The sequence below is a fragment of the Microplitis mediator genome, chromosome 1, assembly GCF_029852145.1.
Source record: "Microplitis mediator isolate UGA2020A chromosome 1, iyMicMedi2.1, whole genome shotgun sequence".
Classification (NCBI taxonomy): domain Eukaryota; kingdom Metazoa; phylum Arthropoda; class Insecta; order Hymenoptera; family Braconidae; genus Microplitis; species Microplitis mediator.
Window position 1 is genome coordinate 2064092 of NC_079969.1, and position 17865 is coordinate 2081956.

General features: G+C 31.3%; 2 protein-coding genes and 1 long non-coding RNA gene across 7 annotated transcripts; 1 reads left to right on the forward strand and 2 right to left on the reverse strand.

Annotated features, from left to right (window-relative positions):
- Window positions 1-144: 144 nt before the first annotated feature.
- Window positions 145-6057, reverse strand: LOC130663612 (nucleosome assembly protein 1-like 1). 5 transcript variants are annotated; one of them, XM_057462948.1, is made up of 8 exons: window positions 5922-6057; window positions 4185-4344; window positions 3367-3647; window positions 3144-3297; window positions 1860-2145; window positions 1658-1777; window positions 665-805; window positions 145-521 (listed from the first exon to the last, which is right to left on the reverse strand). In XM_057462948.1, the coding sequence occupies exons 2-8, from the start codon at window positions 4329-4331 to the stop codon at window positions 517-519; spliced, it is 1134 nt and encodes a 377-aa protein (XP_057318931.1). In that variant the 5' UTR covers window positions 4332-4344; window positions 5922-6057; the 3' UTR covers window positions 145-516. The 5 variants fall into 5 exon arrangements, with proteins under 5 accessions (XP_057318931.1, XP_057318913.1, XP_057318950.1 ...); XM_057462930.1 differs by having other exon boundaries at window positions 145-805; XM_057462967.1 differs by having other exon boundaries at window positions 145-805; window positions 4185-4314; window positions 5922-6045.
- A 1794-nt stretch (window positions 6058-7851) lies between these two features.
- Window positions 7852-16045, forward strand: LOC130663522 (transmembrane protein 131). Its single transcript, XM_057462789.1, has 6 exons — window positions 7852-8231; window positions 8812-8876; window positions 10397-10425; window positions 10502-10576; window positions 10635-15522; window positions 15592-16045. The coding sequence occupies exons 1-6, from the start codon at window positions 8138-8140 to the stop codon at window positions 15670-15672; spliced, it is 5232 nt and encodes a 1743-aa protein (XP_057318772.1). The 5' UTR covers window positions 7852-8137; the 3' UTR covers window positions 15673-16045.
- A 422-nt stretch (window positions 16046-16467) lies between these two features.
- Window positions 16468-17207, reverse strand: LOC130663701 (uncharacterized). Its single transcript, XR_008989238.1, has 3 exons — window positions 17083-17207; window positions 16912-17014; window positions 16468-16653 (listed from the first exon to the last, which is right to left on the reverse strand). It is a non-coding gene; the product is annotated as an uncharacterized LOC130663701 (long non-coding RNA).
- Window positions 17208-17865: the final 658 nt, after the last annotated feature.

Sequence of the window (17865 nt, forward strand, 5' to 3'; positions counted from 1 at the left end):
GATGCAAAAAAATTTGTAAGAACAAATTTTGTAGCTCGTAAAATTCCCAACAAATCAATTTCTCTTCACTTTCACTCTATCTCCAATATTACGTCCGCTATCGCTCTTAAAAAATAACTAAAAGGAAAAATAAAAAAAAATAAATTACAAAATTGAATTTTTTTATTCGATACATCGTAAACAAACAATTATAATTGAAATGAATCAGAAACCAGTTTCTTTTATTACATCATATAAAATAACATTTTTGTTTATCTATTTTTTTTTTCTATGTACTATTAATTAAACGTATGGAATTTTTTTTTCTTTCAATAAAAAAATAAAAAATACTAAAAAATTTAAATGGCAAGTCTAATTGTTTCTATTATTAATATTATTATTATTATTATTATCAATATTAATTTTTTGTTATAAAATAGCTGCTCCCAAAATTTCACCAGAGACAAATAACTCACAAATTTTTAAAAATCGGAGCCCAAAACGAATTTATATTTTATAGTTTTTAAAATTCAATGCTCACTCTAGAGACAAAATTAAAAAAAAAAAAAAGAATAATTAATTTTTTTAAATTGTAATTAAAAAAAAGTTCATATAAATTTTTATGGCAAAAAGATAATTAATGACGATTACTGCTGCTTGCACTCAGCAGTTTTTTGATCCGCACCTGTTCTGTTATTTTTATCATTTGATGGAAATTCATTGTCATCGTCATCTTCTTCTTCATCATCATCATCATCATCGTTTTCATCATCGTCGTCATCGTCATCGTCTTCGTAATCATCACCTTCGTCTTCTAAACCTTCACCTAAAAAATAAATTCAAATTTGAATTTTATTTCCTGCTTATTTTATAAAAATTTCAAGTTTTAAATCTTTAAATTCGATTACTGTCTTAACTAATCAAGATACGGAAATTTTTAAAGAAACCTTTCTTGTAGAGAATTTAATTCTCTACAAAAAAGATTGACATGAATTTTTTGATAAATTCAATATTTAACCCGCAATTATAAAATTAAAGCTGAGAAATTGAAAGCTATGAAACTTGACACAAAAATTTTAATTTAAAATTTAAACTAATGATTGTTTTGTAAATTGGGTTGGATTTTTGAAAAGTTGGCGCGATTCTGCGTAAAGTGAGTACCAACATCGATATATTTCGATCAAGTTCTCAAAATTTTACTGTAGGGTCAATTAATGACTTATTTTTGATATTCTTCATATAATAATTGTTTGGCACACAAATGATTCTGATATTGGAGTAGACAATTCAATTCTGCGTAAAATGAGTAATCACATGAGTATATTTTAAAAAAGTGATAATTTTAGTATTTTCAAAAATTAAAATTTTGGAATTTAAGTCATTTTTCAAAATATATCGATGTGGGTACTTAAACTTCTTGAAATATCAATACGAATCTACTGGAGGTGTCAAAACATAAAAAAAAAAATTTTTGAAAAAATAAATTCCAAATTTTCCACTTCAAAATTTGTACACCAGCTTAAAAATTTAATTACTGCCTCAAATATTCAAGATACGGTAATTTTTATAAGGACCATTTTTATAGAGAATTTAATTCTCTACAAAAAAGGTCTCTATGAATTTTTTCATAAACTGAATAGTTTGGCTCAAAAATAAAAAAGGAAACTTAAAAAATTACCTGTGTAGTACAAGACAGCACGTGGGACGATACGTTCTCTTATATAGTGACCAATTTCAAAGTCACTGGTCAATAAAGCTTTCATATCTTCATCGATGTCAACTTCAGCATCATCTGGTACTAAAATAATAAAATAATTAATTAATTAATTAGTCAATTGATTAATAAAATTGAAAATAAATCAAATATTCAATTGACTTACCAACAGGTGGAGTAAAGAAGTTGAAGAAGGAATCATTCTGAACTGTTTTAGTGACAGTACGCACATGGCCACGTGATTTATGTTTCTGATTTTTTTTAATTGTTTTGACTGTTACGTTCTTTCCTTTTTTCCAATCAATGGTGCAACCCTTGCTCTTGTAAATTTCTGGCCCTTCAAAACTGAATGGATCATTTTTCTCAGGGACACATTTCATCAAATATTCTTTTGTAAGAACTGAGTTTGAGAAGTATTCATTAGGCTCGAAGTGGAATTCCAAAATGAAACCCTGAAAAAATACATAAATTTATTAGTTTGCACTCATAATTTTGATTTAAATTCCAATTTACAGCCAAAGTTACACAGCTATGATAAAAATGAACATAGACATTTTTGTAGCTCTTTAAATTCTTTACAAAAAAGGTCCTTATAAATTTTCCCATAAGTCAAACCATTGCACCCAAAATTTGAATTTAAAATAAAAAAAAAATTTCACCTAAAACTTCTATTCAAAATTTTTCATTTGAAATTCAAATTCCCGCTAAAATATCAAAGATACAAAAAAATTAATCAGACCAATTTTGTAGCTTTTAAAATTCTCAACAAAAAAGTTCCTCATAAATTTTCCCATAAGTCAAACCATTGACCCCAAAATTTGAATTTAAAGTAAAAAAAATTTTATCCAAAACTTCTATTCAAAATTTTTCATGTTTAAAATTCAAATTCCCGCTAAAATATGAAAAATACAAAAAAAATTAATCGGACCAATTTTGTAGCTTTTAAAATTATCAACAAAAAAGTTCCTCATAAATTTTCCCATAAGTCAAACCATTGCACCCAAAATTTGAATTTGAAGTAAAAAAAATTTTATCCAAAACTTCTATTCAAAATTTTTCATGTTTAAAATTCAAATTCCCGCTAAAATATCAAAGATACAAAAAAATTAATCAGACCAATTTTGTAGCTTTTAAAATTTTCAACAAAAAAGTTCCTCATAAATTTTCCCATAAGTCAAACCATTGACCCCAAAATTTGAATTTAAAGTAAAAAAAATTTTATCCAAAACTTCTATTCAAAATTTTTCATTTGAAATTCAAATTCCCGCTAAAATATCAAAAATACAAAAAAAATTAATCAGACCAATTTTGTAGCTCTCAAAATTTTCTACAAAAAAGTTCCTTATATCCCTTCCTCTAAACCCAACCATTGTCTGTAATTTTGACTTTTCCTTCAACTCCAATTTCTAAACCAAATCCCAGGGCATAAATTAAAAAAAAAATTAATTACCATCGGGTCAGACTCTAGGAAAATAACTTTGATGTCATAAAGATGTTTGAGAATAGGTTCGTCATGTTCCTGCACCATTTCGTCGAGCATTCCCACGTTTTTGAAGATCGTAAGCCAGAATTCGGGGATTCCTTTGACGGCATCCGTTTCCATTCTGAAAATAATTAAAAAAATAATTAATTAAAAATAAAAAACCAAATAAATTAAAAAAGTGAATACATACTCATCTGTTTTATCTTTAACTTCTTCAATCTTGACCTTCTCCTTAACATCGTTTGCGATATCGTCTTCCTCATTATCAGTTTCCCAAACGGACTCTTCGTCAGTGGGCTCGTAGATACCGGATACAATATTGCTGCGTTTGTCGTGTAATTCAGCGCACATTTTATTGTACTTGCACTCAAGTAAATGAACTTCTTCATAAAATTTAGCCTCAATATTTACTTGCGCGAGTTGTAATTGTTTGAGAGCTTTCACGCGTCTTTTAACTGGAGCCGGCAAGTTCTAAAAAAATTTTAATTTTTAAAATTAATTACTAATTTACATAAATTTCAACTGGACAAAAAATTTTGTGTAAAAATTTTCCAGGTAAACGTGAATTAAATTTTTTTTTTAATGTAATTAAGAATTTTTTTTTTCTTAGCGGTAAGTAAATTTTTAAAACGCAGTAACTTTTTAAATTTTGGGTTTAGGTAATTTTTGTAAGAGACAAAAATTATAGGAAATTTAATTCTGTGTAATTTTGGTATCAGTGAAAATTTTTGTAGCAATGATATTTTAAGAGATAAAGAAGCACAAGCCACTTACAGTCACTACGTGACGAAAAAATTTTTTAAAATTTTACTGCATGTAGAAAATTTAAAAAATTACAGGTCCAATTTTTTCAAAATTTTTTTTTTTTATAATTTACTGTCTAAAAAAAAATTCAAAAATTATTAGACGTCGGCTAACTTCAGTATCATGATAAATTTTACTTATTTTTTTATTGTGTAGGGGGTTAATTAATTTATTAATTAATTAATTGATTGAATGATAACATACCTCTAGAATATTGCCAATTTGAAAACGATTTTGTAATGCAGCCAATAAGTCTGGTCTGTTCATAATTACGTTACTGATTCGGATATTGTCACTATCTTCAATAGACTCCATGTCGCTGTCCTCAGCAACTCTTTCTGAATCAGTCATTCCACTAATTTAACTATTTTTATTATTAGTTAAAAAAAAAAAAATTAAAAAAAAATAAGTAAGTAAATAAATTAATTTTGTTATTCTAATTAAAAATTTTAATTATTATGTTTGTTAATTAGGAATTAATTTTTCTCAAGGAAATTTTTGATACGAGACTGGGGTAAAAATCTACGGAATTTTTTGTGATAAAATTTACTAGATTATTTTTGAATTTTTTAAACATAAAAAAGTGCAATTGTTTAAAATTTTAATTACGAGTGACTTTGAAGGAGAATTGGAGCTTAAGTATTGGAGATACGGTAAAAATTGTGAGAATCAATTATGTAGGAAATTTAATTCTCTACGAAAAAGGTCTTTGGTAATTTTTTCTTAAATTCAATATTTTAATTGGAATTTTAATTAAAAGTAATTTATAATAAAATTCTTAGTCATGAATTAATTAATTAGACTTTAAATTTAAATACTGCCTTAATTATCAAAGATATCAAAAATATCATGAGGACCATTTTTGTAGGAAATTTAATTCTCTACAAAAAAGGTCCTCAGTAATTTTTTCGAAAATTCAAAATTTCAATTAGAATTTTAATTAAAAGAAATTTGTAATAAAATTCTTAGTAACGTGAATTAATTAATTACACTTTAAATTTAAATACTGACTTAATTATCAAAGATATCAAAAATATCATGAGGACCATTTTTGTAGGAAATTTAATTCTCTACAAAAAAGGTCTCTATCAATTTTATCAGAAATTCAAAATTTACTTCACAATTTTTAAATTTCTTTCAGAAAATTAAAAATTTGCAAGTGCAGTAGAAAAATTTAAATTTGAATTTCAAATTAAAATTCAATTAAAAAAAAATAATTACGCAGCAAAATAAAAATGATTACTAGTAAATTAAATTTAAATTCAAACATTTAAAAATAAGAAAAAAATTTAATTTTTAATTAAAAATTCTACGAATTACTCAAGTACTCAAATAAAATTCTGTTTAAAAGAAAATGAATTTCTCCCCCTCAAAATAAATAAATCAATTACCAGACCTCAAATAAATAAACTAATTAAAAAAAAAACTTTTCACTTTCTAACCTCAAAATCCGCTAAATTTAAAATTTTCCAACCGCGTAATTAATAAAACTTCAAATTCAAACTCTAATTGCACAGAGAAATAAAAGATTTATGTAATTAAATAAATTAATTAGCACTCAGTTACTTTCCTAATATTAATTACTATTCAATTAATTTGAATTTGCGAATTTACAAAAACGACACCGCCATTATGTGACAAATTTTTTTTTCTTTTATTGTTTTACTTTAGTTTAAAATTTTTGTCGGCAAAAAAACTTAATATTTACAATTAGTAATTTATAATTAATGTAATTTAATTAAACAGTTGATTTATTTAATTAATAAAATTAAATTTAATTGACGAAAAATTAGCACGCACATGGACTCTTTGTTTGATTTTATTTTTCATTTAAACAAATTAATATTTAAATTTACGGGCAATTATTTTAATTAGTACTGAGTGATTAATAATTATTAGTTGATTAGTTAATTATTTAAATAATAAATTAATTTTACTCACCGGAAAACGGACTAAAGAACGTGGTACCAAATTGTCGTAATTAATTGTGTGGTCCTGAGTTCAGGTCAGTAGCTTCTGCTTCTGTGGTTTGTGTGAGAGTGAGACTAGAGAGAGTAATTTTCCGCACTGACGGTAGAGTGCAGCGACACCAAAAGTTTGTGGTTTTTTTTCAAAGCCTCAATTCTTTCAAGTTCCCGCTATTTTATTTGTCTTTTGTTTTTTTCTTCTTTTTAAATTATTTTTAAATTTTTGAATGATTGGCGGGTAAATTATTAATTTTTAAATTGGAAAGTAATTAAAAATAATTATTGTTTTATTATTTAAGTAATTTTAAAGTTTGTGAGGTTAAATCTGCATGCGGAAACGGGAAAAGGTTAAAAATTAAAAACGGCGGGAAAATTTAAAATTCAATTTGTGAAATTCACTTCGGAGAGGAGTTTTGAAAATATTATTAATAAAAAATAACTCCACTAAATAAAATCGAAGTAAATACTCGCGTTTTACATTACTGACACGCACATACATATTTAGACACACACGCGTACTCGCACACACACGCACACACGCGAACACAGGCACGTAGGCATTTGCACACACCCGCACATCCGAACACACGCACACACACACCCGAACACTCACAAGCACACATTCGCGCACACGCACACCTGAACACACACTCGCACCTACACACATTGTTTAACAGTTTAATATAAATTAATATGATCCAGAAGTAACCAGACAATCAACAATTTTTGGATTTTTTTTTCACCAAATCAATTGCAAAAAAAAAAAAAAAACTAAAAAAATGCACATGTAGAAAATGAAAAAATCTAAAAGTGCAATTTTTCAAAATATTTTTTTTTTTATAATTTATCATTTTTTTTAAATTCCAAAAATTATTTGACGTTTGCTAACTTCAGTATCATAAATTATGAGCGTGAATGTAGCAGACAATCGTCCATTTTTTAAATTTTGGATTAAATGAATAAAATGTAAGTGGAGTAAAAATTTTAAAAAAGTATATATAGATAAATGTGGAATCCATACGCGCATTTTTTTAAATTTCATTATTTTAATTAATTTATTTATTTAATTCAAATTTAAGAATTGTCTCATGTCTGCTACATTCACACTCATCATAAATTAATATAAATTTATTTAAGTATTAAAACTTCTTATGTAAAATTTTTCTTATGTACCCATTTTTTCAAGTTTCCGCTATTTCGTTTGTTTTTTGTTTTCTTCTTCTTAAATTATTTTTAAATTTTCACATGACTAGAGAGTAAATTATTAATTTTTTTAAATTTCAAAATAATTAAAAATAATTATTGTATTATTATTTAAGTAATTTTCGAGTTTGTGAGATTAAATATGCATGAAAACGGGAAGAGAATAAAAATAAAAAACGGCGGGAAAATTTAATATTTAATTTTAAATAATTTTTTTTATTGCACAATCTTAAGTGTCAAAAATATATTTTTTTTTATAGTTAATAGTTTTTAAAAAAATTCAAAAACTGTCAGACGTCCGCTAACTTCAGTATCAATTTAATTTAAAATTTAAATTTTCCCGCGCAAATGCCAGCGCCCCAGTGAAATTTCAGGCCGTCATATTGCAGCTGAGTTCAACTTTATCGAGTTTTATTTTTGGTAGGGTCGCTTATGACTGAATTGTATATCTACCGACTGTACATCTCATCAATATATCTAACTTATATATATATATATATATATATATATATATATATATATATTTGTTCTTAATAATACAAACGTGAACAGCATTAGTGTATTATTTATATAAGTATTAGTAGTGTGTTATATATTTATCATCATCATCATATATATATATATATATCATAAATGCATATAATCGATATTGTGAAACTTAAATATATAACCAGCAAAATCCTCGAGAATGATTATTATAATAAATATAAAACATGTCTTAAAATATGATATTAAATAATAACAATGATATAATAATAAAAAAAAAATATTCAAAATTTTATAAAAAAAAAAAAAACGTAATAATATCGGAGTAATTAAAATAAAAAACCAGAAGTTTATTTGAAATTTTAAATAATTTAAAAATTAATAACTTGACAATGAATTTAAAATAAACAATAATTCAAAAAAAAATACAAGTGTTCTGCTGAATTTATTTATTAGATAACAACAATAAGTTATATATTTAACAATAACATATTATTTATTATGATTGATAAACGTGTTTGCTGTTACTTGTTTTTGTTAATATTTTTCGAATCCGCACTTCTTACACGACCGTCTTTTCATGGTCATAATAATGGTAAGATTTTTTATTTTAATTATTAGTTTTTTTTATGATGAAGTTGACAGGGAATTGAGTTTTCGAATTTTTTTTTTTAAAAAGTTGATTCAAAAAAATGGAAAACTAAAAATATGCAGATGGAGAAAATAAAAAAAAAAAATTGGTGGGATTTTTCAAAATAATTTATTGGTTTTTTAAAAAAATGAAAAAATTAGTCGGGTAACTTCAGTATCATTTTTTTAGACATTTATTCATTTAGAGGAATTTTTTTTTTTTTTTAATTAAGGAGTTGATAAAATAATTTTTTAGTGGCTTTTGTTATCTGATTAGAATTTATGTTATGGCCACTAATTATTAATGACGATTTTTTTTATTTGATGGTTTAGTTTTTTTTTTTTTTTTTTATTACACGCTAAGTGATTTAGATTATTTTTTATAAAAGGTATCAGTGGATTCAAGGTCACGTGAGACCTTGATATTTATTATTTGTTAGATATATTTATTTGTATGTGTGCGTGTGCATGTGTGTGTGTGTGCGTTTTTATTTAGTGTATTTTTAAATTTTAATAGAATTTTAATTGATGATTTTTTGTTTCAGCTTTTGTTCAAGATGAGAATGACGTCCAATATTTATTGGATAATATTCCAATATCGATGCATAAGGTATAGATTTTTTTTTTTAAGGAAATTTAGATCTAATTAATGGAATTAATGGAAATGTTTAATGGAAATATTAGATTTTGTAGAAAATGATAAATTTTTATGAGCGTAAGTGTAGCAGATATCAGACAAATTTTTAATTATAAATAAATAGAGTAAATAATTAAAAAATAAAATTTGAAAAAAAGGCGCATTTAAAAAATTGAAAAATTAATAAGTGCATTTTTTTTTTCATTTTATTTTATTAATTATTTACTCGATTTATTAATAATTTTTAATTTGTCTGGTGTCTGCTACATTAACACTCATATGAATGCAGCACCAGACAAATTTGAAACTTTAAATAAATAGAGTACATAATTAAAAAAAAAATATTCTTAAAAAATGCACTTGTGAATTTTTAAATTTTTTAAATTAGCATTTTTTTTAAATTTGATTTTTTAAAATATTCACTCTATTTATTGATAATTTTGAATTTATTTGATGTCTGCTGCATTGACACTCGTAAATTTTTGGGTATTTAATTTTTTTAGAAAAAAATAATTTAGATCCAATTTTAAGTAGATCTGATAAATTTTTTTGGGTCTTAGATTTTATTTAGAAGACAGTAGTAAATTTTTTGAGTATTAAATTTTATTAGAAAAATATGGAATTCAGATCCAATTTTAAGTAGATCTGATAAATTTTTTTGGGTCTTAGATTTTATTTAGAAGACAGTAGTAAATTTTTTGAGTATTAAATTTTATTAGAAAAATATGGAATTCAGATCCAATTTTAATTAGATCTGATAAATTTTCTTGAGTATGAGATTTTATTTAAAAGACAGTAGTAAATTTTTTGAGTATTAAATTTTATTAGAAAAATAAAGAATTCAGATCCAATTTTAAGTAGATCTGATGATTTTTCTGGGGTATTAGATTTTTTTTAAACGAAAATAGTAAATTTTTTAGTATTAAATTTTACTAAAAATAAACGGAATTCGGATCCAATTATTATTAGATCTGATAAATTTTTTTGGGCATTAGATTTTATGTAACGAAAATAATAAATTTTTGGGCACTCAATTTTATTAGAAATTAATGGAATTCAGATCCAATTATTATGAGATCTGATAACATTTTTTTAGTATAAGATTTTATTTGATAAAATAGTAAATTTTGGGTATTAAATTTTATTAGAAAAATATGGAATTCAGATCCAATTTTAATTAGATCCAATTTTTTTTCAAGTAAAAGATTTTATTTTAGATCTGATTAAATTTTGATATACTAGATTTTATTTAGACTAAGAATTTATCACCAAATTCAAAACTTCCCAGTTCCCAAACTATTGGATCTACATAAAAAATCACAGATACCTTTTTTGTAGAGAATTAAATTTCCTACAAAATTGTCTCTGTCCATTTTTCTCCTATTTCCACCAAATCACCCAGAATTTCCATTCAAACCTAAATCACCATTCCTAAACCTTCATATAAAATTTTCTTAATTAATAGATTTCTAATAAATCCGTATATTTTCCAGGAATTTACTAACTCCGTGCATGGATCTGGGTAAGTTCTCTCCCCCATAAATTATCCGCAATCTCTACAATATTCTTATTTAATTCTCTAAATATTTCCTCAACAGAGAAGTGGACGACAAATTACCAGATTCGCTTCCTTACATTAAATTCGAGCCCCACATCCTCGACTTCAAAGAAAGGTAACAGAAATCATAATTTTTCTAATGACCCCTTACAATAACGTCCACAAAATTACAGACAACTTGGAGTACCGCATCAAGAAACAGTGACGCTGATAAATAACGACCAGAACCGAACGATCCACTTGACATCAATATCAGGAAGTACGCAACACTTCCACTCTTCATTTTTCCAGGACAAAGTGATCCCGCCATTGGGGAACACGAGCTTCAATGTCGTGTTCTTAGGCCGGGAGGAAGGGGAAATTGACAGCCATCTTCTGATCCATACTTCTGACGGGACCCTTAAGTACCACGTGAAAGGCCTAAGTGTCAGCTCCCCCTACCGGTTGCGTCCCGTCATCGGCGCGAAGTTGCCCCTGAACGCTTCATTCACGCCCCTAATTTACATGCACAACCCGCACAGCGAAACGATCCAAGTAGTTGAGGTCTACAGCAGTGGCGGGGAATTCCAACTGGAATTACCCACCGGTGAGGCCGAAGGTCCGCGCGAGTTATGGGAAATTCCCGCCTACCAAACGAAGCCAGTGATCCGGTTGCACTTCAATGCATACATGGAAAAAAATCACACTGCGTTCGTTAGATTCAAAATGAACAATAGCGCAGAGGTAATGGTCGTTGCTGTGGAAATAGAAGTGGGAAATGGCGCGGGAATCCACTGGGCTGGACAGAGCGCGTGGATTAATTTCGGAGTCGGGGGATCGTTGCAGTCGCCGCTAAATTACCCGATAGTGCTTCGGAATTCGGCGAAAAAACCCGTTCGCGTGTTGAATGTCATCAGCACTCCGATATCTAAGGCGTTGAAGATAAATTTTGAGCCAGTGACCATTCCCCCGGACGCGGAAAATCCCGTCACGGTGGGAACGCTGACGTACGACTGGAAAAATGCATTAGACCTCAAGCATTTAAGAGGAAAACTGGTGATAAAAAGCCTCGGTCCTGGCGGATCTAATCAGAAAATATCCATCCCCTGGACTGCGGAAGTTATTCAGGGAGGGCTTGAACTCAACGCGACTGTAACTCATTACTGCGCCCCCTATTCTCACGAGCCGCGTAATTTCAGTGTAGTAAATCGGTTCAGTGTTCCTCTGGCCATAACCAACGTAACACTGGCTCCCTCTGCGCGTGCGTTGTTCAAACTGAGTAACTTTAGCCCGCGAATTTTAAAACCGGGTGAAAAACTAACGCTTTTTACGCTGACGCTTCAAAAAAATAGCAAAGATGACGACAAATTAGAGTCTTCTGTTTACATTTACTCGAATGTCACGACCACGGTCGTTCCTCTGCTGATTTACAACGGCAAGGTTAATAAAATAATACCCGTCGAGTACGACGACGACCAGCAGCGCGGGGTCATGAATTTCGGGACCGTCAGCAGCGGGACCGAAAACGAGGCGGTCTTCGCATTAGAAAATAAGAACCCAGTAAACATCGAACTCCACGGCTGGGGTGTCAATATGCCCGGAGCAGTCCTAGAGTTGATGGGCTGCCAGTTTGGGCCGACGGAACTCTTCAACAAAGGGCTCCGTAACATAACCGCGTGCGCAGTAAGCGGCAGTCAAAATATAAAGCCCAATTACTTGGCGATTTTCAAAATAAAGGTCAAAACACCAACAGTCGAGGAAGACACCATCGTAGGCGACGTATTTGTGCGCACGACCTACGAGAGGTTGACGATTCCCGTTTACATGCGAGTGGCCCATGGCAAAATTACGCTGAAGCGCCTGACCTTCACTGACTGTTTTCCCGGATCAGTTTGCACGCATGCGTTAAAAATTCACTCATCTTTCGGGCGGCCAATGCGCGTCCTCTCAATCGGACCGACAAATAAAGACGCGAGGGTCCACTACCTGCCTCTGGAGCAGACGACCATCATTAGCAAGGGCGAGAACAATGTCGGGACCATAGTAATCGACACCGCCATCACTTGCAAGCAGAATTGCTACCTAGGGCTCTCGCTGAACACCACGACGGGGAACCAGTGGCTGCAGACAATGAGTCTGCCATCCCACGCACGGGATCTTGATCTAAATCTCCTGACCGCTCGGTACAATCGGTACCTCAACACCTCTAGCAATGACACGATTGATAACATCACCATGAAGCTGGAAACTACTGAAGTGAGAGGCTACAAGTTTAATATCAACGTCCGCCCGAACTGGCCCTCGCTGATTTTCGGCGAAAGCCATTCGGGCAGCAAACAAACGACCAATAAGAGCGTAGTGAGCTTTCCGCTGACCCAAGTGGGCAACACGACCTACAAAACCCTTAGAATTTATAACCCCAGTACCAAAGTTGTCGTGGTCCAGTTGGTAATGGACTGGCTGTACCCCCAAGGGCAGCGACTTTACCATTTGCTGCCCGGGAGATTCAAAACGCCTTGCAATGACTGCACGGCTTCAGACGATTTCAAATTAGCTGACGACAGCGAACTCTGTGAGGAAGAACGCAGAAAGTTTGAAGCCACCTGGAATATTGTTGTAAAAAAGCACTCAGTGGCGCTGGTGCTGCAGCCCAATGCCACGCGTATCATTAAGATTTCCTACACACCAAAATCGTCAGGTCTGACGACTGGATTACTGTTTATACGTAATAATTTAACTGTTTTAGAGGTGGTCCGTTTTGTAGGCCGCGGTGGTTACGCGCAGTTTAAATTTGGAAACCGGAAACCCAACTCGCCTACGCCGTTGCTCTTTGAGTTGTCCGACAAGCATCTGAGAGACTGTGAGCGCGAGCGCTTGCGCAAGAACCCAGTTCCCAATTTGACTGTAAAGCGATCGTTTACTGCCCGAAATACCGGAGAACTCCCAATAAATATCTATGGGTTTTACATAAACGGGCTTGAGTGCGTGGGCTATGGGTTCAAAGTTCTCAATTGCGAATCCTTTGTCCTGCATCCCAATGCGACGCGTAAAATAGACATTGCCTTTACCCCCGACTTCACGCTCGCGCGTATCGAACGCCAGCTCATGATCTCCACCAGTTTGGGGACTGATCTAGATGAAAAAAACAATTTGACCCGTGGAATGGTCAAACTGACCCTTCTTACAACCGTTCCCATGCACAGTCTCGAGTTGTGTTCGCGGGTCATTATCCGGCCATCTTGGGAACGTCCGGTTCAATGGGCCGCCATTAGTCTGTCTTGTATTCTGCTGATCTGCGTTCTCGCGATTTCGTTTTTGGAAGCCGACAGGATTCTGCGCAATGCGCTGATCACTATGTCGCGAAATAATACAGGGGTCGTTCAGCCTCCGTTAGATCTAAGATCTTTGGCGGTCGCTAGGGAGAAAGACGACAAAATGGCGGGTAAGAAACGGGAAGAGCCCGACTGGTCGCTCATGAACGTTCCTAAGAAAAAAGACAAGGATCTTAAGGACCTCAAAGAGGTTAAGGACAAAGACAGAGAGCGTAACTCGAATTTCAAGATCCCTGATTGGTCTGCAGAAGAGGAGAGACGGTTCAAGATGGACATGCAGATGAAAGATGAAAAAATGATGCTGTTAGATGAGGACGAGGTTGTTGTGAAAAAAATAAAGAAGAAGGACGAAAAAAGTCCAAAGTCTCTGAAGGAGGACAAGCGCAAGCACAATAGTAACAATAGTAATAATAATAGTAGTAACCATAACAATAGTAATAGTAACAGTAGCAATAGTACGTACAAAAAATATGAAACTAGTCAAAAAATATCTTACTCGGAGGAAGAAACTTCTTCGACAACAACCGAAAGCTCTTTGCAAGACGACGCGTTGAGCAAAGAACCGAACCCGCCAAAAGTTGAGAAGGTCGGTAAGAAAGTTCCCGCTAAAAAGACCGTCAGCAAGAGCGCAGTGACCAGGGCACCGGAACGGGCTCAGGTCCAGGTTCAGATCCAGGACTTCAGGGACAACTACGAGGGGGACTGTGACGACGACGACTATTTCTACGAACAAAATGGCGCCGTTAATGGCAACGGAACCTGCAAGGAACGGGAAAATGTTAACAAATGGCGGACGAACACGAATAAAGGCAAGAGAGAGGTCAAGAACGCGGTGATGGACAAGCAGGTGAAGAAGGTCGTGCCTAAGAAGGACAAGATGACTCAGAAACGTCGGAATGACAAGACGAAGGTCAACTTGATTGATAACAAAGATGTCGGGGGAGGTAAGACGGCTGTTCAGGCGACGGTCGTTGCGCCTCCGCCGCCATGTTGGGGCGAGAATAGGGCCAAGTTTAGTGATGTCGTTGCACGCAGCACTGAGTGCGCATATCCACGGGTAGATAAGCCACCGATTAATATTAAGGGCAAGATGGAGGATAAGAAAGACAAGAGGTCGGACTATTTTGATGTTAAATTCAATGGGTCGGGTCATGTACCGTCACATGGGCAGGTTCATATTCATGCGCAGAAGCAAGCAGACGCTTTGGCACTTGCGCACAAACAAACTGAAGCACTGGCACATGCGCAGAAACCAATGGGACCGCTTACTCATGCGCAGACCTTTAAATCTAGGTTAGGAAGGGAGGAAAACAATCTGAGTTCGATATTGAACACGCCGTCTAATAGTTACTTTATAAACACATTTGAGACGAATTATGAACCGGAACTGGTTCCGTATGACGATTTGCCGGAAACGGATGAGCCGCTTGTGGAATTGGAGAGCCTGGAAGAGGACACTAGGGCCGGGTTGTGGACCGACAAGAGTCCGATGATGGGGCTGCTGGACGCAAACTACGCAGGCCTGGAACCAGTTAAGGCGGACAAGTTGGGCAACGGGATCGAGGACTCGTTGAAAGACAACTGGCTCACTGTCGAGACCAATTGGGAGCCGCTTTACACTCGGGGGGCGGTGGGGGAAGAACGCAGTGGGGTCTGGGGGGTCAATACCGGGGGGGTTTGGGCTGCGGCTCCTTGGGGTGCGCCGACGCCACCTAGTGGACAAATCAACACTACGGAGCAGGATGTTCAGGTAATTTATCATTTGATAAAAGTAAGAAGGGGCAATATGGGTCACTTATTTAATTTTTTTTTGTTCCAGGAACGTTCTGGTTTTGATCCCTTCAGATCGCTCAGTACAATTTGGACACCAAATACAAGTTGGGATACGAAAAAAGAATAATTATATTATTTATTATTTGTTTAATTGTGTTTTGTTTTTAAATAAAAAATAAGTAAGCGTTTATGTGATAAGATTCATTTGATATGATTGTATCGAGCTGGTTGTGATACTCGAGGGTTAATGTCATTTTTTTTTTTTTTAATTATTTAATGCGATTTATGTAATCGTACACTTGTTAATTTATTATTGAAATAAATTTTAAAAATTGGTCGAGTGAAATAATTCAATTGTTGCATACTCGCATTCGTTTTAAATTTTTGATTGGATTGGAGTTTGTAAAAAAAAAAATCACTACACTTTGTAAGTTTGGAAAATAGAAAATTTTCAATTGCAATTGATAAAAAAAAAAATAAAAAAAAATTTTGATGATAATTTACTTGACATTTAATTACTTACCTGCTGTCATTTTAATTCTGTTAGAAAGTTTATGGTTTAAAATTTAATTTGTGGCTCAACGACTGGAGATATCGGAAAAATGTACTGATACAATTTTGTAGGCAATTAAATTTCCTACAAAAAAGTATTGATTAGTTTTTTACGTAGGTTCAATATTTAGCTCGTAATTACAGGTTAAAGTTGTCGGTACGAAAATTTTCCCATGGAGTAGATCTTATTTTTAGTCTTGACTTAAAAAACGAAATTCTGATCAAACTATCAGAGATATGGTAATTTATGCAGAGACCATTTTTTAGAGAATTAAATTCTCAACAAAAAAGGTCCTGAGCAATTATTACCTAGACCTCATAGTTCAGACACTAGGAATTTTTGAATAAAAAATTTTTTTTCAGTTTTGATATTTTTTATTTATTGGGACAATTTCACTCAAACTAAAGAACTGCGTATTCATTATTCTTATTGTAGAACATTATTATCATCACTTATTTTTATAAATAATTATTTCCAGTGAGAAGTTAAATTGGTCATACATTTTAATATTATTTCGTCGCAACGCAGACCAGCACAACATCCTATCAAATCGCACTAAAAAATATTAAGTTTGAGAAAAAAAAATAAGTATAGAGTATATATCTGAATAGAAAATTGAAAACGCTTTTAAATGAATACCAACAAGCCATACTTATTTTTTTATATTTTTGAAGACATACATATATTTATAGTGATCAAAATATATATCAATATTTTTATTTAAAATAAAATATGGCATGTGGGTACTCATTTTAAAGGGCATTTCATTCTTTATCTATTTATATATATATATATATATAAATATTTATGTACCTGTTCACCGCCACGTGCACACGGTGGTAAGATAGCAGATGAATATTCAAAAATGAATAATAATCCGATTAAAAAAAATATTGAAATTTTAAACATTTTTAGTCTGAAATAAAAAAATTTAATCTGATGAATAAAAATTTATAAAAAAAATTTTAAATAATTAAAACTTACTTATGATGAATTATCACTGGGAACTTGACCGCTCGATTGAAGCGCGGGCTCTGATTTGCAAAGAAAATGTGACTGGTCTAAACCTCAGTCTATTGATAACAAATAATCTCCAAAAATATATAATTTATTTAGATAAGATTATCAATAGGGAGAGAATTTTTAATCAATTTCTTTGAATGCTTGATAAATTTAAATTAATGAATAATCGATTGTTTTTTTTTTTCATCGCATTTTTTTCAAATTTTATCATAATGGGTCGTATTCAAATTATATATTTTTTTTGCCTTCAAAGAAATCCACAACCGCTTAATTAATAAGTAATTAAATGCATTAATAATTAAATTTACTCATATTTAATATTGAGAAAATGATTTAAATTTCTTATAAATAATATTATATATAAATATATTTATAAAAAATGATATAATCAATAGTGTAACATGTTTGTGCTTTTAGTTTTAACGCATCTCCATTTCTTCTTTCACGTGACTAAGACCTAGACCGTCCATTATAACTTTCAAAGTAATCGATTTGCAGAAATAACCAACCTTACATATTATTAATAACTGAAAAAAAACAATAACAATAATATGTATGACATAGAATTGGAAAAATAATTAAAAAATTTATTTTCAAATCATTTTTTATTTTTATTAATTAATAAAAATTTTTCAAATTTTTAATTGATTTTCATTACAAATTTGAAAATATTTAAATTACTCATCATTAGTCATTACTTATAAATTATGATTAATTACTTGAATCAAAAAATTACTTGGAATC